Source organism: Mastacembelus armatus, chromosome 16 (assembly GCF_900324485.2).
Source record: "Mastacembelus armatus chromosome 16, fMasArm1.2, whole genome shotgun sequence".
Lineage (NCBI taxonomy): Eukaryota > Metazoa > Chordata > Actinopteri > Synbranchiformes > Mastacembelidae > Mastacembelus > Mastacembelus armatus.
This window is the reverse complement of record NC_046648.1, coordinates 2,224,416-2,244,368: the sequence shown is the minus strand read 5'-3', so window position 1 is coordinate 2,244,368 and position 19,953 is coordinate 2,224,416. Positions and strand designations below refer to the sequence as shown.

Sequence of the window (19,953 nt, the reverse complement as noted above, 5' to 3'; positions counted from 1 at the left end):
CCAGGGTGGACCCCTGCCTTTCACCCAAAGAGAGAGCTGGGATAGGCTCCAGCTGATCCCTGGGACCCTGGTTAGGACTAAGGGGGTCTAGATGATGGATGGATGGATGGATGGATGGATGGATGGATGGATGGATGGATGGATGGATGGATGGATGGATGGATGGATTTCTTCATAAACACGTTTTCTTTTGTTTCTAACCTTGAATGTGCTGAAGGCGCTGCTGTTATTTGACAGAGCAGCACATCACATAATTATGGTAACTGGTGGTGTATACAGCACAGAAGAGTTGGTTTATTGATTAAATTCTATTTCTCAGTGGAAACATCTTTTATGAGACATGTCCTTGCTTTTTTGAATCATTGCAGGCTGAGCACAAAAGCTCTGTGTGTGGCTGTGAAATGTCTCAACATCAGGCTGTTGATGTGGATGTTTTATCACTGAATGGATTTTAAATGCTGTCAAACGACGACATTTTCAATTCTACAGGATTATGACTTTCTGATGATTTAGCCTACAGATACAGAAACCATATGTGCAGAAGTGTGGACAGATTTTGGATTAGCAGGACAAACCTTGGTGGAGGAGTGAGAGCAGACTTTGGCTTTACCTCATCCCCTGCTGGTACAGTGAGGCAGCTTCATTCAAGAGAAAGGTTCAGCGTGAGATGCAGATTATCTTCATATCTGTGTGTACTTTCTGTGATGGCTCAGTTAAATCCCGATGGATCAACAGACCAAACCCGAAGTTTTTCTTCACATCAACCATTTGGTTGCATTTTATTTCACAGAGAAAGTTTTACTGAGCATGTTGGGTTTGAAGCTGTGTCTGTGCGCGTCTGTCTCTGCGCACTGGAGCTCTCCCCTGACCACTCCTCTGTGGTTTGCTGCTCAGCGCTCACACCTCGAGAGGCAGAGGGAGAGTGAAGCTCGGAGCTGTGATGGAGGCAGCGCGCAGTGCTGCTCATCCTGCTTCTCCTGGAAAGCGAAGGCAGGGCACATTTGGGGAACTAGTCAGGAGGAAAATATCCAAAGGGAGGGGGGACGCGCGCATGTGACAGGCTTTGGACGTTTCCATCCACACCAGTCGAGAAGGGAATTGGATCTCTCCACCGGGAGATGCGTTTTTTTTAAAAATCACTGCCGACTGAACCTTTTTGAAGACTGCACGCCTCGTCCGTCGCCTGCGGATCATCACAGCACCATGCGATCAGGAGAGACGCGCCCTGTGCCATGCTGAACAACTCTCCGACTCTCCTGCTGGCTCTGACCGCGGTGGCCGGACTTCTCCAGCGATGTCAAGGCTGGAGCGACGAAGACCTCCTCCTACCGCCCGTCAACTCCTCCAACAGGTTCCTGGCCAACCTGGAGGTGGACGTGCGCTTCTCTAAGAGGTCTGTGGAGGAGAACGACGCCTCCTCCCTGCAGACTCTGTCCCAGTGCAACGTGAGCGTCCAGAGACTGATGCCCACCTCGCTGGTGGCCCGCTGGGACAGCAGCTTCGGCTTCCAGTGTGACGTGCTCATCTACACCACCAACAACCACGGAAGGGCTTTTTTCTCTGCGTCTTTCAACAGGGCGCTCTCGCCTGTCGTCATCGAGCACCTCGGGGTCACCGGGGTGCAGCAGGAGTTGCGGCTGTGCGTGGGCTGCGGGATGTCCCGGTACCGGAGGTTTGGTCAGGGCAGGTCGAGGGGACAGCAGACCGGGGATCAGGTCACTTTCTGCTGCGTGGATTTCAGCCTCGATAAGCTGAAGGGGGACAAAAGTTGGAGGCTGAACAGAAAACCCATCGAGTCGACACTTGTGGCTTGTTTCATGACTTTGGTCATCATTGTGTGGAGCGTTGCTGCTCTCATATGGCCAGTCCCCATCATTGCAGGGTTTCTGCCCAACGGGATGGAGCAGAGGAGACCGAGATAATTCAGAGAATACTTCTCATAGCCTGTGCTGCCTATATTATAATTGTAGCCATTCATATGTTCACCTGAATGAGTGATTGCAGAAGGTTGGAGAAGCTTTTGATCAAATGCTTCAGTTTTTGTCTGTTCTTTAACCCTTAACAGGGGTCACAGAGCTCTCGGTAGACCACCTCCACTTAAAAACCAAGGTAATGTATGAAGACTTAAACTAGCCAATAGTAATCTATACTGGGACCAACACCGATGTGTTTTGTATACCCTTAGGCCTTCCTATAGATTGTCAGTGTAAACTGTGCACACTTTTCTCTTTAAACCGTGTTTGTATAGTTTTTAATCTTTCTAGAAAGTTGTTGCCTTATCCCATGTGTAGGACTTTTGCACTGAAAACTGAACTTCAGCCTGTGCTGTCACATATATAACCTACAGTCATGTTCAAAGCAAATGTCATAGTTTTCTTCCCAATGCATTCTGAAAAGTAGGTGTTGTTAAGGGTTTCCTTATTTATATTGTTGGATTTCTAATGTCAAGTTCAATATAGTGATTATTTGTATTAATGTTCTGACGGTTTCACTGAAAATAAAACTTATTATAGGCTCTAACTCTGAATGTTCTGGGCTGTTCTCTGAGCCAATACTGTCAGTCACAGATGGAAAATTAACTCATTAACACCTAATTAAAACTAATACAAGTCTAATACAAAGGTATTTTAATAAATTCTCACTGATGATGTTCAGCTTTTCTTAAAACTGTTCGACAGAGGTGTTGAGTCTGTGCTGCTCTTGTGTTTCTGATATTTATCCCACAGCTTTATTTGTTAAAAATGAGATGGACAAAAAAAATAGAAACATGCCCAATTCATCAGCAGCACAAATATGATCATAAAGTTGAACATATTGTAACATGGATGAGGTTTAACAACCTATAAATATAAGTTATTATCACTGATTATATCAAGTAAATTACAAATAAAACCCAAATGCAGCAAATTACCCAAATAAACATAGTAAACATAATAAACTTAGTGTAATTTTTATAAAGGCCTTGACAACTTTAATGATCCATTTTGCTTTCTTAAGAATTTTTAAATGTAGATTTTGAATTATCGTCAGTGCTTTGCTGTCAGGAGGGTTTTACGTTACGCAGTCTAACATCCATAAACTCACAAAAGCTCATGGTGCTTCACATTTTGTTATGTGTCAGACTGAAAACTGCAGTTTACTGTTAAACACTTTGATTTACTGGTGATTCCTGCAGGAATAATTCATTTGCATTGAGTCGATCAGTTTTAGTAGCTACTGGCCTTTTAAAGCACAGGCGGTAAAAGGCGTCCATGAGCTGCGCAGGGCCACCTGACCACGCCTTTCCATTACCTGCACTTTAACACACGTACATATGCAGGAAGTGCAGGAGCTGTCTCAACCTCGAAGGGCTGAGCTTCGCGTCAACGAGAGGAAAACGTGGCGCATGAATTGTCCAGCTCTGGATAAGAAGCGATGAAGCGGCTCTTTCCTGATCAAAGATATACAGACACATTGTAGGGCAGCATGTCCCCAGCACTCACAGTCTCTCTGCCGATCCTGTTGCTTTCATGCGTCGTCTTCAGTGTATCAGGTGAGTTAGAGCTTCATTAGTAACCTGTGAGACTTGTTGGTGATGGGTCTGAATATTCCTTGACATAACTGTAGGAAACAACATGAAGGTCTCATTGGAGAGTAGGCCTACTGCTGTGTTCACAGTGTCTGAGCTGCTTTTGTTGTGCTGTTTGCTGCTGATATGGCTCTTCATTAACCGCATAAATCATTGTTGGGTAAGAGAAGCTCATTTTCTAGGAAATGTAAAGGAAGAATTGATCATTATGACACATTGACGTAAATCTAAAACTAGTAAATAATATTTTGAGGTAGGCTGAACAAACCTAAAGATTTTAAATGCTGAAAGACCAGTGGAGCCAGTGGTGAAGAACCTCATCAGTCATGCCAGTGATATAACAGTAATCAATGTGTGTAAACAAACATGACTGAGCACAAAGTGGAACAAAATAACAATAAAATGTAGAAACATAAAATGACAGGATCAAAGGAATCCTGTTCATGGTCTAAAGTACAAACAAGATAAGTTCATCCAGGATTAACTAATCAGCCAATGAGAATTAACAGGATCATTTTAACCTGATATTATCACCCATCCATCATCTAGACCCCCTTAGTCCTAACCAGGGTCCCAGGGATCTGCTGGAGCCTATCCCAGCTCTCTCTGGGTGAAAGGCAGGGGTCCACCCTGGACAGGTCCCCAGTCCATCACAGGGCCACATAGAGACAAACAACCTCACACACTCACACTCACTCCTATGGGCAATTTAGAGTCACCAATCAACCTGACATACATGTTTTTGGACTGTGGGAGGACACCAGAGTACCTGGAGAAAACCCACACAAGCACAGGGAGAACATGCAGACTCCACACAGAAAGGTCGGGTTGTGAACCAGGGACCTGATATTAGCATAATAATTCAAATGACTTAAAGGTTCAGTGTGTCATATTTAGCAGAAATGGAACATAGCGTTCACAAACGTGTCGTCAGTGTGTAATCACCAAAACATACCAACTGTTGCAGTTTCTTAATCTTAGAAGGAGCCTTTTAAATCTACACAGGGGGCAGGTCTGTATCTCAAAACTAGATGCCTCTAAATCTTTCACATCTTAAACACTGCACCTTCAAGCTGACTTTAAAGAACAGGGTCCAGGTCCTAACAGCTTCAGTACAGTGCTGCCAGCCCTGCCACATGTTGTTGTGTTTGTTGGTCCCTGTCCACACAAGAAAAGCCTCTGCTGCCCAGCCTGCTGCTCTTCAGGTCAGAAAATGCCAACTATGAAATGTGAATGGGAAAGTACTTAGCCTCTTTTTCAGACCTGCCCAGATGTTTTGTTTTGTTTTGTTTTTTTTTCCCACCTATGACACCGGCTCTGTCAGAGTAAATTAAGGCTCAAGAGCTAATCTGCTGCGTCATGTGTCTGTGTGTACGGTACATATAAAGAGAAAGAACAGCACAAACCAGATGACAAACGACAGACTTGATTCCAGTAGCACATGAGTTTCTATTGACTGTGAACATTGATCCGTTTGCTCGGTGCAAAAAGGATTAGTCATAAAAGGAGTGAAGCCAAGCTGCTGGTCCCATCTCTCATCATAGTTAATCATACTGACGTTGTTAACACTGAATAAAAATGTAAAAAAGTAGTGACTTTGACATTTCCAAAAACATTTTCTGACTGAACATCTGGTCTTTTTATTCATTTTCTTTCAAGAAGTTTCACGCTCTGTGCTTTGTCCAGGTGTCCTGAAGCTGGCTGTCACCCCTGACACGGGGACCACTCTCATCATCAGCAGCGCTAAGGTCAAAGGTTGCAAAGTGTGCAAGGGTGCGGGACTGTCACGACAGTGTGGCACGTCTCTGCTGTTAAAAGAGAGCACTCCTGTCTCACTGGTGTTTGAATGCACCACGCCTCAAGATGTATTCAGGGTGGAAATTGTGCGAGATATAGGTAAGACTTCCCTTGCCTTGTTGTAGTGCGTAATAATAATCAAATGATCTTGCTGAATTAGTGTGGATGCGAAATTCAATTTTTCGTTTTTTATTCTCAGAATGCACCACAAGCTCGTGCAATGGCCACATCATCCAGGCTGATTCCTGGACTCTCCCTTTTCTGAGCTTTAATCGCAAATTCACCTGGAACCTGAAAGCCTCAGAACCAAAAGCGCTTAAAGTAGACTTCACCAGTACGGGTCTGAGACAGATGAATCCGTCTCAGATATGTCCCGATGGGCACAGTTACACTCTCCAGGTCCTCCAGCCTACAGAGAAGGTGTCCATAGGGAAATACTGCAGTCTGGGCTCTATCAGGAGCATTCAGATACAGAATCTAGGCAGCTTTTCTCTGGATGTCAGAGCAGGACAGAAACTGGAAGAGAGACGGTTTAATGTGTCTGTTGGGGAGGAAATCAAGAGTAAGTCAGTTTAAATTTTCTGAACAATTTTCTCTGCGTGTTTTCCAAATTCATCTTATTTGAGAGTTTTATTTACTTTTGTCTCTCCTAGCCTTTGCTAAAATCACACTGACAGTCCCAAGTGGGTCCTCGTCCTCTATTTTGCTCTCTGCAAACTACCCAAACAGTTTTCCTGATGACGATGTGATGGAGTGGTACTTTCAGGTCCCAGACCAACACAAGACTTCCGTTCAGTTCTTAAACCTCACACAGCCGCATTGTCTGAAGAAGGAGACAGCAGTGGAGTACCACACCAAAAAGAGGTTAGCCTTTCTGCTGAGTCTGACTGAACCCCAGTTGGATACAGTTTTGGGGAGCTTTTCCCTAATGTTGAGGAACTGTGAGATGGACAGAAGAAAAGTGGGCTCTCCTGGGCTCTCCCTAAAACTCAAGGTGTCTACTACAAATGCAAGCTTGTCAGGTTTGTATGTGATCTGGATGTTATTCTGTTGTTTGTTATAGCATTGTAGCTTTTTGATATTGTGTAGTTGGTTTTCTGAGATGGTTTGCACATGTAAAATATCCCAGTAAGTTTTCTAATAAATTAGCATTTATGGACCCAAATGTCAGCAAAAATAAGACCCTAAATAGGAATAAGTGAGTATAGATGATGGATGGATGGACCCAAATGCAAGACAGAGCCAGAGAGATGTAGAGGACAGAAACAGGAAGTTCTGGGCAAAACGGAACTTAAACATGATCTGATGAGCATGAGTAACCTCCAAAATTAAACAAGACTCTGCTCAAACATGTTTCTAACAGAGTCCAACCACAATGCAACAACCACCAAAACTAAAAGCAGGAGACACAATGACACAAAACAAAGCAATATCTTTGCAGGCAGTATTGAAAACACTTTTTAAAACCAAAGGTCATGGTTGGTATGCTACAGTATATATCTCTACAGGAGAGTAAGGAAATGTGCCTTTTTATAGGTATGTTTAGGCTAAATAGACAGATTAACAGGAAGCACATTAAATAACCAGAACTAGAAAAAAAACACTTGAGTCTATCCATGAGCATAATAAGTATAATATGTAAAATACAGCTACTTACCAGAAAACTCAGCAATGACAATCTGGCAACCAGTGACTGGAGGCTGGGTGAGTTGGGTGATTGCACAGATGAGATGCAGGTGAGTGTAGCAGCTGTGGGTGACAGTGGGGTGTAACATGACAGGGAGCCAGGAGGCGGAGACAAACGACAGTTATTTAAGAGATAAGGTCCCCTGATAAACCTTGAGCCTTAGAAATGTTTTGGTTTTGGGTTGCTCCAGATGTTAATGAATGTTGGGTTAGTACTCTTAAATATAGGAATATTTCTATGGCTAGTTTGAGTGTTTTCCCTGTAACTTTACTGTCTTAGGTCCTTCACCTCTCAAGGTGATTTCTAGATGCAGAAAGCAGCTGCAAAAATCAAACAATATCTAAAACTGACTTTATACTATCTGCTTATTAAATGGCAGACAGACACAACTAGCACCAAGCTGGTGAACTGGTGATTACTGGATTTAGATCGAATCTCAATTGATTATTGATGTTGCTTTGTGTCTGATGGATCTGTCAATAAGCAACTGTTGGCTAACAAATTTGACATCCACTTTAGAAGGTGAGAATATTCCAGCACTGTTTGCTGCTCGTTTCTGCTGCCCCCAAGTGGTCGAGTATTTAATCCTGCTGCTTTAATGTATACATTTAAATAAGTATTTATTATTAACTAATATCAAAAACTGTGTAGTCGTTGCTTTGAATGGAGCTAGTTTTGTCTTTGGCGATAGGAGTGACTTGAAGAATGATTCAGTGTTGGTTCGTTCAAATACCAGGGCAGAAGATGAATGATGTCTCCTCGACATGTTGCAGCAGGCATGTGTATGAATACGTTCGTAGATTCATTTTTAAGGTGTGTGACAGAATTTCCCCAGCATTTTTTCTGAGACAGCATCAGGACGGTTAAGTAATGAAGCACTGGTCTCGTGGCCTTTATCCGAACCATCACGTCTTAGACGGCTGCTGAATCATGAATGACTGGTGTAACAATACCGGAAAAGACTTATTCTGGTTGTGGTGAATCATGAGTTCACTTCAGATGCACAAGGCCACATGCATTTACATATGTGCTGGGGCTTGTTGGTAAGACAGAAAGAGAAGGGTAAAAAAATGCTCATGTGATCCCATTCTGTTGTCTTTTTAGAGTCTTGTAAAGTGGACATGAGAGACCTGGATGGCCTTTCTCTTTACATTGAGAAACTGAGACCAGCATCTGGGTGCGAGATGAAAATGAACTTTGTGACAAAGGAGAAGATCACAGTCACATCAGACTGCATCCTCGCTTTCAACAACTGCTCTGCTGAAGATGTACATGTCACTGCCGTGAGAGTTATAGGTGAATGTCTTTTTGGCTGGGGCTTCTCTTGGCTGTGACATTTCCAAACTCTCTTTTAGTTTTCAATCGTTATAATGTTAGAAAAGACATTTGGTTCTGATGTCAAAGTGAATATGAAAATCTGATGCATGTTCTTCCATGTCAGAGTGTAACCAACTGAAAGACTGTCCAAAGAGTCCAGTCCGTCTCACGGTGCCGATGCTGCCTCCCTGCATCCCCTCCCCTTTGAGCAGTGTGACTTGGACTCTTCGGGCCCCTCTGCATGGCACCGTGGAGCTGACCTCTCCCATTGGGCCCCTGAAGCAGTCTCTACCTGGGCAGTCTTGCAATGACAGCATCATCATCAAAGTGGCAGAAGATGATGGCGTTCCTATTGGACTCTACTGCCCTCATGGAGCCATAGAAAAGATCCAAATCCATAAGCAGATGTCTGTCACTGTGTCCAGCACAGGGGACAAAGCAATGTTGTCTTTTAAGCATGTTAAGCATGTGCTAAATGCCATTTTCAGAGATGCGATATCAGGTAACAGCCTTCAACTGAATGAAATAAATAAATGAATGACTTTAACTTGTATTTACTATTGTTTTTTGTCTTTTTTATTTAGAAAGATACATATTCAGTGTATCTTCAAAGAAAGAGACCCCTGTCCTTTTGGCTACTCCTGGTTGGCCAGTAGGAATGAAGTCTTTCTCCACTGTCTCCTGGATCGTCTCGGTCCCTCCCAACATGGAGGCAGTCCTGACGTTCACCAACCTCAGCCAGCCCAAGTGTCGCAACCACCACACCAACATCAATGTGCAAAAAATGAACCACGCAGAGGAGGACTACAGCCGCAGGGAGGATCAGGAGGCCAAGAATGAGATCACTGTCGCGGAGAACTTCTACCTCAACATGTCCAACTGTAACCCTGAAAAAGGATCTTTCAGCGTGATCACTAGGATCACCCTGCAGAACAGAAACAAAAGTAAGAGGAGATTTTGAGGGTGACATGTGTAAGATGCTTTAATGGATCACACAGGCGCCTTTCGATAACTGTCTCATATATGAAAGGCAGCTGCATTGTGGTGATGTTAGCAGCATATCTGATTTTTGTGAGGGCACTGTATACTGGATGAATCCAATGATAAAACATGGTGCCCTATATGGCAAATAGTAGGAAGCCATTAAGAACATAGTCTGAGAGTTTTTTTTAACATCACCATTGTCACTGTAAGAATGTTAGCATTGTATTGAATGTTTTTTCTCTCTCATTTAGGCCTGCTGGCCATCATCCTGGGTGTGGTGGCTGCTGTCATAGTCATTTTTGTCATTGTGCTTGTTGTGGTCTGTGTGGTGATTAAGTGAGTGCCCCTGCTTTGTATTTTATGTGATACATTTATTTTCCGTAGTTATTTCTGCTTCAGTGTGTCACTGTACAAACAGTAGTTGTTGGACATGCTGTGTTTAACTCTTAATCTCTCAACCTTTCCTGCCAAACAGAAAGAAAAAGAAGATAAACCATCAGGTCTCCATCTACAATCCAAATGGTAGCAACTTCACTAAAACCCGTAAAGACAACGAGTCCCATGTGTACGCCTCCATTGAGGACACAATGGTCTACACGTGCCTGATGACAAACAATGCGGAGACCGGCGTCTATGGAGAGTTTGACACGTCGCCCATTACAGGACACACAAACTCCCAAAAACCACTGTTCCCTAAAGACACTGGTGCCGATGACATAGAAGTCGGGGTTTATAACCCTTTTCGGTTCCCATCTCAGCAGGTTCCTCCGCTCCCGGACAGGCCTCCAAGCCAACCCCTGGTTGACAACGAGATTTACTCGAGTGATAAGGAACGTCCTCCGAATGTGGAGCCAGAGCAGGAGGAAGAGGGAGGGCACTGAAGAGGAGATTGGATTCAGCTTTCTGATTTTCACTTGACCCTCCTGAACTTTGAGATATTAGGCTCCTGGTGTCTGTGTGATTACCTGCTGTTCAGCCTTGCAAGGAGCCTTTTTTCCTTTGAGCATAGTTTTGCACAAAAGACCAGGCACACAACAAATAACCCTGTTCAAACCTGCCTGACTGTGTTACGTTTTTCTTCTTAGATGAAGACATACTTGTTTTCAAAGCAGTTCGTATTCATTTCATTTATTCCAGTTTTTGTCACTGTAAAGTGTTTTTTTTTTATTGCTTTTAGACAATGAATGTTTTTCATTTGAAATGTTTTGTGCATGTACTTTTGTGCATATTATGGATTTTTGTACAGACGCAAACCTGTTTGCTGTTTGTGTTTTCATTATCATTAAACCACTGAGCATAAATGACTCCAATGCTCTTGCAATAAATTGCACTTTTATAGCATCATCAGAGTGTGGTGGCTTGGTGATGACCTGCATTGCAGTGGATTGCAACAGCAGGGTGTGTGCATAGAGTCCTCTCTTTGAATGTATTACCACTCAGCTTTTCCCTGTGCTATGGAAAAAATCTAGAAATAATTTCACAATAAATGCATCTTTTAGCTTTTTTTCTTTTTTCCTGGCATAGAAACAGAAGTTTGGTGCTTGTGTTATTTTGAATTAAAAGAGAGCCAGTGGATCTCAGAGGTCATTTGTGATTTACAGTCAGCACACTTTGGTCCCCTTGCACACTAGTTTGCTGCTTGTTTGCATCTGAAAAGTATTAAAAACAGATTATTCATATGAATAAACTCCAAACCTTTCGTCAGAGCCGAGGGCCTGTGTTCAGAAGTATGTATTGCAGAGGACAGGGAAACCCTTAGTCCAGCCTTTTGGCTTTTATTTTGAAAGGAACAGGCCTCGCTGTGACTTTTTAAATGTAGTGCCACTTGAAAAACCCAACTCAAAACTCTAAATTGTTTAGTTAATGTATTGTAGTTATATACAGCCATGCTCTTTTTATTAGGTATGTCAGCTCCTGTGATAAAAGATTTGGATTCTCGACATTTTAGATTTGAGCAAAAATAAGAGGTTTATTACAATAAGCAGCTTAATGTGACATTCAGAAATGAAAGTAAATCCCACAGGAAAGGTCTTTCTGATTACTGTCAATAAACAAAGATTTTATTGCATTGGTACATACATATAACAAAGACAAGCCATCCAGTGGTGTTTACCTTAACATGCTGTAAAAAAAAAAAGTCTGAAAGGTTATTTATTGTGTCCCAGTGAGTTTAACTTCTACATTGACATAATGAGTCCCACACCACTGTGTGAAGTCGGCTGACATCTTAACAGCTTGGTCAAGACAGTATGACATAAGATGCAACACATTAATTTTCAACATATTCATTGGTGTATTTGCTCTGCATGTTCAACTCTTTTCTGCAGCACTTACTGTTCCTGTGTTTATGTGTGAGTGATGTCAGAAAGCAGCCCTCAGACGATGTTGAACTCACAGACCGAGGCCTTCTCAGCTCGGCAGCTCTCATCAAACCACTTCCCGTTGGCTGTGGTGGAGAGGATGGCACAGTTCTGGCTGCGCCCTCCGTCTGGCTGCAGGGTGATCTCTGTCTCCCAATTTTTGAAGCGCACACTGGACCCTGATTGGTCCACCCACTGGCCGTCGGTGACCATGTCATTGATGCCCAGCCAGATGTGCTCCTCTGGGCCGATGCTCTGGCGGACGTAGCTGTAGAGTTGGTCGTTCTCGTCTCCTGTCAGAGGCGTGCTGAGGCTGCCTCCTTTGGCGATGCAGTCATCACTGGCAGCATGGAAGGTCTTCTTCGATGGGTCCGCCAGGAAACACTTGCCAAGGATCTTTGTGCCTCGCAGACAAACTGGAAGAGAAAAACTATGTGATTGAACTGCTCAGGTGCCTAATCAATATCTGACTCTCCAACATTAGCAAGATTTTATTTCTTTGTGAGATACTGTCTGCGGCCACATCATAACTTCTCTAGTTTGCGTATGTCTCATTTGTAGTTGAATAAAAATGTATTTTAGTCAGACGTGGGATTACAACTGTGCATCACATTACTTGAGAAGAAAATGTGGGAATCAATTCTCTTGCAGGAACAATACCTGTTTGTAAGGCTTGCTGCTCTTTCAGCAAATTCAGGTCTTGAACAATGTCATTAATCTGTTTCTTTATCTCCTCAATTGCACTGTTGTTTGCAGAGTCTGTGAGAGCAAAAAAAATGCTGAATGTTCTCAGAAGCATCATGCACTCACTCAGTCTTTAGTGCGTGTCTCTCTGTAAACGTTATTTAGAGTTTCAAGTGTTTTCATTTCCATTTTCAGGTTAATATCATGTCCTACCTTTCTTGCCATTTTTTCTCTTTGAGGAGTTCTGCTGGAAAGTGTAGTGTGTCAGCAGGAGAAGGCAAATCATCAGCCAGATCCATCTAGCATCCATAATTCTTTATAAACCACTTTAAATCCACAGTAAAGAATCTGTTTTGGTGCAGCACACACAAACAAAAGGCTCCTCGCAGCTTCAAGCACTGGCCAAACTGTTGTGTTTTACACGCCTGGAGTAGCAGCACAGAGCTGAATGAGGAAATCTTACGTCATAGAGAAGAAATGTTTTACAGATGTTCACCAGCCGTTTGTGTTGCTTTTGAAATTCAGCCGGGAGATAGATGGGGAGCAGGACTGTGCAGAGTTGAACAGTGCTCAGACAGGCGTGACTCCTGTTCCATATGTTTCGTAGCAAATTACAGGAAGGCTGTGTCTGTCTTTGGGTGTTGTGTTATGTTTTGTAGCACGATGGAATTTGAATAGTTTACATTTTTATCACGTATATGCATCTGTTTGTGTCAGAAACATCAACCACTACATTTTCCAGTTGTGTTTTTATGGTTGCTGGGTGTTTTCCTGTCAATGGGTCTGTTGTGTTTCTGCTGGGGGCTCCAACAGGCCAGAGGTTGGACGTTTGAGGGTGTCTCTCTGAGACTACATCTGGATCTCCTCAGTGAGCTGGATGAGGTGCAGATGACACGTGGCAGAGACTTACATAATGAAAAGATACTATTGCGAAATTAATAATTGTTTCATCTTTTCTGTAAGACAAGTTTTCACAGGAGGGTTTCAGTGACCTTTGCCAGCAACGAGAAAGCTGAGTGCCCGAGCCTGTAGATGTTCGGTGAACCCACATTTCAGTGTTGACATGCAGCTCAAAGACAAAACGAACACATTTAAAAGCAATGCCTCCACTTGTTAACATAATAAAATATGAAGTGTCTTTTATGTTTATCCCCATCTATAATGAATATATGAATATGTAGTGAGACATAGAGGGTGTGATGTTTATCAATATATTTGAAATAAACATTTGACAAAATAATGTACCGATGAATTTGTTCATTCAGCTGCTCAGTAATATGACATTTATTGAAAATAAGTATTTGTAATGTACAAAACTTCAGGCAAAGGCAGCATGTACTGTAATTACATACGTAATAACTACGCCCTGTGATGGTTCACGCTGGCCTGTGCACAGCAGGCACGTTGATACTGAAGGCTCTGATTCAGAGCTCTAGTCAGAAAAGTCACAAAAATACAGACAGTGCATGGGTCAATATTCAGTTTTCACTCAAATGCATAGTTAGGTAATGAGTTCCTTTTGGTCCAGACTACATAACCTTCACCATCAACACTTCATCTTTCATAGAGAAATAATAAAGGCCATAGGGAAGGCTGTTGACTTACATGATAGTTGTGCATAGTATTTTTATGCACACTGGGTTATAGTGATTTGTTATTACTACCTTAATACCTAATTCCCCCTCTTGGGGTGTTATATTATTTTACTCATGACAATGAGTTTTTATAATTTTCTATTACTACAACTTCTGCGTTCAACGTGCTTTGTTCATTTTTTCACTGTTCAGTGCATAATAAGCAATTGAGATAAATACCTGTTCCTTTAAATTGAAGCTCAGCATTTTTAAACAGCAGTTCCTACAGTTCCTAGCCTGGTATATCCACCTGGGTGCACAGTATTGTCATATGATTTATAATTTTAACAGTTTTTCCTCAGTGCAAGAATAATGAAAACATGAAAGAAGTCACAATTCACAGGAACAAACAAGGTCTGCAAAATTACAATGCTTCACAAAAATAAATACAACTGAATGAAGAACATAACACAAAAAAAATACACACTTTGAGGTAAAAACATGCAGAAATAAATGATGTGCGTTTCATGATTTCAAGAAAATGCAGTGAGTCCTTCATCTTGTTGCCATGGTTAAATATCTGAAGCCTCTGCAGAGAGTAGTGGGCATCATCCTTCTGGTCTATGTTGGGCAAAGCACTGTAAAAAATCAATATGCACATCAGCAGGAGGTTATGGTAGTAACAAACTGATAAGGAGGAGGAAAACTACAGGAATAAAACACCAGTAAAAAAAAATCAGGTCAGTTATACTGCTAAATATCAAAACACTGAATCTTAACAAACCTATTATGCTGGGTAGGTGATTTGAAAAACACTTGCAGGCATCTACAGACCAAAGTCTATCTTAGCAGTGCTTGATAACAAATACTCATAAAACCGTGTCTTCATTGTTAACTGTGGGGTGAATAGAGCTCTAATGTGAGCGACAGTGAGTCAGTAAGACTGGGGTCGACCATGCTGCGGACTGTCTTGCCGTGGGAGAGGGGAGAAGTGAAAGGGAGGTCACCGGGGTCAGACTGCACTACAGTTCAGTGACAGAGAGGGGGCGCACTCCCATTGTGCACAACACCACAACAGTGCACACCACGTGAATCTGTCACAAACCTCTCCATCCATCGCTCACATCAGAGCTAGCGAGTGGAAGGCAGCAGTAAGTTAGGCCGAGCAGAACACAAAAAGTAGAGAAAGAAAACATGAAAGCATTACACAGAACAGAAATAAAAGCTCACACTGAAGACAGAGTTCACAGGCTTTTGGCTGGAGTCAGCTGAAGTTTGCAAGTCTGCAATTACTGCTGCATTGTAATGCAGTTAGAAAAGGCTCTTTGCGGTGATCCCTTCAAATGAAATTAGACATTTCAGACCTCACATCCTGCCCATGTATCCTGCCAGCAATAGCTCACCTTTGAGAATATAGTCTGTTAAGAGACTGGGCACTTTGTCACTGTCGTCCCTCATCGCTTGTAGAACTGAAAAGCAGATACACAGGCATGAATGGATCAATCAGTGGTGCTACTGCAGCTACCGCAGACCAAACATCATAGTGCAGATAAAAAAAACATACTCTTGGTCAGAATCTGGAGGTCCTCGGTTGAAGGAGGATGTCCTTTTTTCTCGTAAGGGATGACTGTGGTCAAATACTGTGAACCATCAGGAAACAGTGTCAAAGACAGGGAGATTACAAAGAGACAACACCTGCTGCATGAACGTGGAGAAAAAAACCCATCACAAACAACTTGATCTTCAGTGAAGTACCAGATCTGGTTGGCTACAGTATTTTGAGATAAAGCTGTTGACAAGAGTGTCTCTGTGTGATGCTGTTTCTGTTCAAGTGTGTATTTTCAGCAAAAGTAAAACCCAGCAGCCGAAAGAGAAGAAAGAGAAAGGTAACCTGTTTTTCGCTGCACCCGCTCCCAAAAGTTTGCCGAAAGCTGTTCTGAATGACAAATGAGAGCCCCTCTATGCTGAAGCGCTGGGGAGGACGGAAGTGAAGCGAAGAAATGAAAAAGAATAAGAAGGATTTCAGGAAAATACAGTTTGTTGGACAAATTAAATAACAACACAGGAAGAAATGCAGCAAACAGTGAGGAAGTAATGTTTTAAGATGTACGAGTAAGTAAGGCAATTACTTTTCAATAAGGAAATAGAAAAATCAGCACATATGACCAGGACGCCAATGTTTCCTTAATTGTGACAGTAAGAAAACAGTACTGACCGATCCGGGTGCTCTCTCTGAGTGGCCCTGCGACATCCCAGCTCCCGCCTTAAGCTTCTTCTTCTTCTTCAGCAGCTCGCGGTGCTCCTTTTGCCTGTTTTGCACATCGATGAGCGCTGTGATGAAACTGTTCTTCACCTCTTTCTCAAACTCCAGCTCATCCCTGAGAGCCAGCTGCAGCACAAGCTCCTCTGAGAACCTCCTGATGTTCGTCTCTGTCTCCTCGACACGCTCGTTCAGTTCTGCAACGCTCAGGCTCTTCACCGCTGGAGCACAGACACAAAAAGAGCAGAGTTATATGGTACTCAAGGAAACCATGTATTTCTACATACTAAGCATCTATTTGTGATTTCTTTGTGTTTCTGCTTTCTTCAAGAATTCTTAATTCATCAGATATTACAATGAGAAAATTATTACTATTATTATTAGTATTACTGTCAGTGGGTCAGGCTGACTTTCATTTATTTATAATTTCCCTACACTGACTCTAAATATGCAGCCCCAGGCCCCTGAGTCGATGTGGAAAAGTTAATAATCAACATTAATATTTGATTAAATAAAGTCAGACAATCAGACATGTTTTACCACTACCGGACTACAAACGGCCTTCACCCGCCCTTAGCGAAACGTTTTTTCATTGGCTACAACATATGTCAATCTTCCTTGACAAACAACGGTTTGCTGTGTTTGTACTCCTGTTGGACATTAAAGGACTGTTGTCGCTGCGATTATTCACTCCTGGATTGTTTATACATTTGAATCGTGAGGCTTTCTGCTTTCAATCAATATACAATATGTCGGACACTCACTCTCTTCGTAGCCTGGACTGCCGGCGGACCGCTGGACGTCCAGTGAGAGCATCGAGAGGTCTGACTGAGAGGGGTTGTGCTCTGTCTCCATGTCAGGAGAGTCCTGCATCATCTCCTCTATCTCCTCGATAACCTGCACAGCATCAACGCATCAGAGAGGCAGCAGTCAGAGTGACCAAGTGGACATTAGTGATTAGATCTGTCTGGGAAACATGGAGGGATTTCAGCCATGCTAAGCTGCTGCTTGAGGCACTGTGAGTCCTAACAGGGCAGGTACATGCTGGAGGTTGGCGTTAATGTTTGTAACTTACCTGGTCAGCTGTGAAAAGAGGCTCGTCTGTGAGGCAGGAAACGATGATGGAGTGCATGTCCAGCTGCTCCCTCAGCTCCTCATCGTCCGACAGCTCTGCTGTGGCATCAGGCTTCCTCTAGCCAGGAACAGAGCAGGGGGAGGGAATTTAATCAAAGCGCTAAAACCGTTGCACAATGAATATATGAGATTTGTGAGATTAACAGAAGAGCGATTTGGTAAGGGGTGGAAGAGGGGCTGGTGTAGAGGGGAAATTGGGAATGGGTGGGGGGTGAAATCTCTCACCGGTTTTTCCTCCAGGTTGAACGCAGTGATGTGGAGGAAGCGTGTTCGAGACTGTTTCCAATCCACTGGCATCACGTGCCCATAGTTACTGGTTAAAGCTTTCCAGACTCTGTGGGGGAAAGGAAAAGTCTTGTAAAACGACATTTCAACACTACTCAGCCTGTGAAAAAACAATTATATTGTCTTATTGACTTTCACAAATCTGAGAAATTAGCAGACTTCAGAGAATATAAGAGAGCCCTAACAGTTGTCTTTATATAACAGAAAGTCTGCATTACAAAGTAAAGGGTGTGGTCTGTGAAACTCATTATTGTTTATCAGCAGAGGAAGTAGATCATATTGAATTATCCATCCATCATCTATACCCCCTTAGTCCTAACCAGGGTCCCAGGGATCAGCTGGAGCCTATCCCAGCTCTCTTTGGGTGAAAGGCAGGGGTCCACCCTGGACAGGTCCCCAGTCCATCACAGGGCCACATAGAGACAAACAACCTCACACACTCACACTCACTCCTATGGGCAATTTAGAGTCACCAATCAACCTGACATACATGTTTTTGGACTGTGGGAGGAAACCAGAGTACCTGGAGAAAACCCACACAAGCACAGGGAGAACATGCAAACTCCACACTGAAAGGCTCCTGATGGGTTTCAAACCAGGAACCTTCTTGATGTGAGGCAGCAGTGCTAACCACTAAACCACCGTGTTGCTCCATATTGAATTATATTATGGAAAATTAAGGATCAAATATTTCTGGAGATGGACGAGTCAGGATGCATCAGTGTCATCAAAAACTCATCAGTTTTTGATGACACTGTTTTAAAAGACTGTTTTGTCATTTTTCAACAGTAAAGACAAACAGGAAACAGAAAGGAGGAATAACATGAAACAAACATCTCTAACTGGAATCAAACAGGTGACGTGTTAAGGGAACCAGGGACTTTATCTAAACTAGAATATCCCTTTTAAGGATACTGATTTACTGACTAATGACTGTGAATGTAAAAACAAATAGCAGAAAATACTTTCACTACACAGATGTCATTATCAGATTAAAAGTTTTAAAGCAGAGGTTAAAAGTATAATCCCCAACAGAGTTAATCATCTTGAAAACACTGACACTGACCTTTGAAGGCAACACTCAAACCCAGAGGTGGAAAACTCATTTTAAATACTAATGAAAATATTTCATGTTTTCACTACTTTATAACAAAACACTTTAAATGTCTTTGGCCCAACAAACACAATAAAAACAAAATGCTTCACCTACTTATTACTGAGGGGCCAGGAAATAGAGGATGATATGTATTTAAATAAGTTTCATTATACCTCATTATTACCTGCCAATTATTTGGTCGATAAAGCAATTAAGCATTTTGGGTTCAATTCAATTAAATACACAACAATAATAACAGAGTAGCACATCTCCACACCTTTTTTATTAGAGATTTTTTGAGACACTAGATTATTAAAATAGATGCAGATTCATTTCCAGTCCAGACTAACAGGCCTGATTGCAGTTTTTAAAAAAAAGTCATGATATATTTAAAATAGATATGTTTTTTTTATAACTATATGAATCAATATTAACCAACTAGTGTCCAATACAAGTGATCTGAGAAAAATCTATATATTAATCTATTAGTATTATTATAGATTATAGTCTATTATATATTATATTAATCTATCAGTCCATTCATTTCAAACAATAAGGCTGATTAAAACAAATGCAGCTGATGTTAATGCTCCAGTTTGGTTGAAGGGACGTGAAGAAACACTGTCAGTCTGTTACTGTGGGATTACTGGGATTACTGGGATTAAAGTGGTGTGTTGATAAAATGTGGCAGGTGAGTGAAGCTGTCACTACATCGTTAGCTAATAGACAATTAAGTGTTCCTGGTTATTACATGTCTGTTTGTTTCATGCGTCCTGCAGCACCGAAAACACACAGGCCACAAACAAAACACACTCACTGGTCCTTCTCCAGTAGCGCGTCCTCTGCGATCGCGCTCCCGGGGGCGATGCTGTCCGTCTTGGCCTTGACATTTCGGAAGCACACGGATAATTTCTCGGCAAAATCGTTCACCAGGTCCTCCGTGGACTTGAAAGCCCCGGTTTCCCCCAGGGAGAAGCTGTGGTCGTGCAGCTCGGGGCGGCCATCCTCGCCATGCAGGAGGAGCTGCGGCGCCGCTGCGGCTGCGCGGCCTTTGCGCGACGGCAGCCCCGGATCCGACACCCTGCTCGGGTCACCCGGCTCCGGCCACTCGTCGTCGAAATGCGCGAAAGGTGCAGCCATAGCCCGGACCGGCCTAACAGCTCCGGGTAGATGATGGACGTGGCCTCAGCATCCTCACTTCCTGCAG

General features: G+C 42.7%; 4 protein-coding genes across 7 annotated transcripts; 2 read left to right on the top strand and 2 right to left on the bottom strand.

Moving 5' to 3' along the window:
• Positions 1 to 917: 917 nt before the first annotated feature.
• Positions 918 to 2,388, top strand: tmem158 (transmembrane protein 158). The gene has a single exon (XM_026293962.2). It carries the CDS (start codon positions 1,233 to 1,235, stop codon positions 1,920 to 1,922), a length of 690 nt encoding a protein of 229 aa, XP_026149747.1. The 5' UTR covers positions 918 to 1,232; the 3' UTR covers positions 1,923 to 2,388.
• A 947-nt stretch (positions 2,389 to 3,335) lies between these two features.
• Positions 3,336 to 10,637, top strand: LOC113122491 (CUB domain-containing protein 1-like). 2 transcript variants are annotated; one of them, XM_026293890.1, is made up of 9 exons: positions 3,336 to 3,532; positions 5,255 to 5,464; positions 5,565 to 5,927; positions 6,019 to 6,387; positions 8,157 to 8,348; positions 8,494 to 8,871; positions 8,954 to 9,313; positions 9,647 to 9,689; positions 9,829 to 10,637. In XM_026293890.1, the coding sequence occupies exons 1-9, from the start codon at positions 3,466 to 3,468 to the stop codon at positions 10,232 to 10,234; spliced, it is 2,388 nt and encodes a 795-aa protein (XP_026149675.1). In that variant the 5' UTR covers positions 3,336 to 3,465; the 3' UTR covers positions 10,235 to 10,637. The 2 variants fall into 2 exon arrangements, with proteins under 2 accessions (XP_026149675.1, XP_026149674.1); XM_026293889.1 differs by having other exon boundaries at positions 9,605 to 9,689.
• A 754-nt stretch (positions 10,638 to 11,391) lies between these two features.
• clec3ba (C-type lectin domain family 3, member Ba) lies at positions 11,392 to 12,819 on the bottom strand. 2 transcript variants are annotated; one of them, XM_026293953.1, is made up of 3 exons: positions 12,611 to 12,819; positions 12,374 to 12,472; positions 11,392 to 12,129 (listed from the first exon to the last, which is right to left on the bottom strand). In XM_026293953.1, exons 1-3 carry the CDS (start codon positions 12,705 to 12,707, stop codon positions 11,729 to 11,731), a joined length of 597 nt encoding a protein of 198 aa, XP_026149738.1. In that variant the 5' UTR covers positions 12,708 to 12,819; the 3' UTR covers positions 11,392 to 11,728. The 2 variants fall into 2 exon arrangements, with proteins under 2 accessions (XP_026149738.1, XP_026149739.1); XM_026293954.1 differs by lacking the exon at positions 12,374 to 12,472.
• Positions 12,820 to 13,768: 949 nt separating this feature from the next.
• fez2a (fasciculation and elongation protein zeta 2a) lies at positions 13,769 to 19,907 on the bottom strand. 2 transcript variants are annotated; one of them, XM_026293241.1, is made up of 9 exons: positions 19,564 to 19,907; positions 17,591 to 17,699; positions 17,307 to 17,423; positions 16,996 to 17,128; positions 16,187 to 16,452; positions 15,863 to 15,943; positions 15,536 to 15,611; positions 15,375 to 15,440; positions 13,769 to 14,609 (listed from the first exon to the last, which is right to left on the bottom strand). In XM_026293241.1, exons 1-9 carry the CDS (start codon positions 19,884 to 19,886, stop codon positions 14,593 to 14,595), a joined length of 1,188 nt encoding a protein of 395 aa, XP_026149026.1. In that variant the 5' UTR covers positions 19,887 to 19,907; the 3' UTR covers positions 13,769 to 14,592. The 2 variants fall into 2 exon arrangements, with proteins under 2 accessions (XP_026149026.1, XP_026149027.1); XM_026293242.1 differs by lacking the exon at positions 15,863 to 15,943.
• Between the last annotated feature and the right edge of the window lie 46 nt (positions 19,908 to 19,953).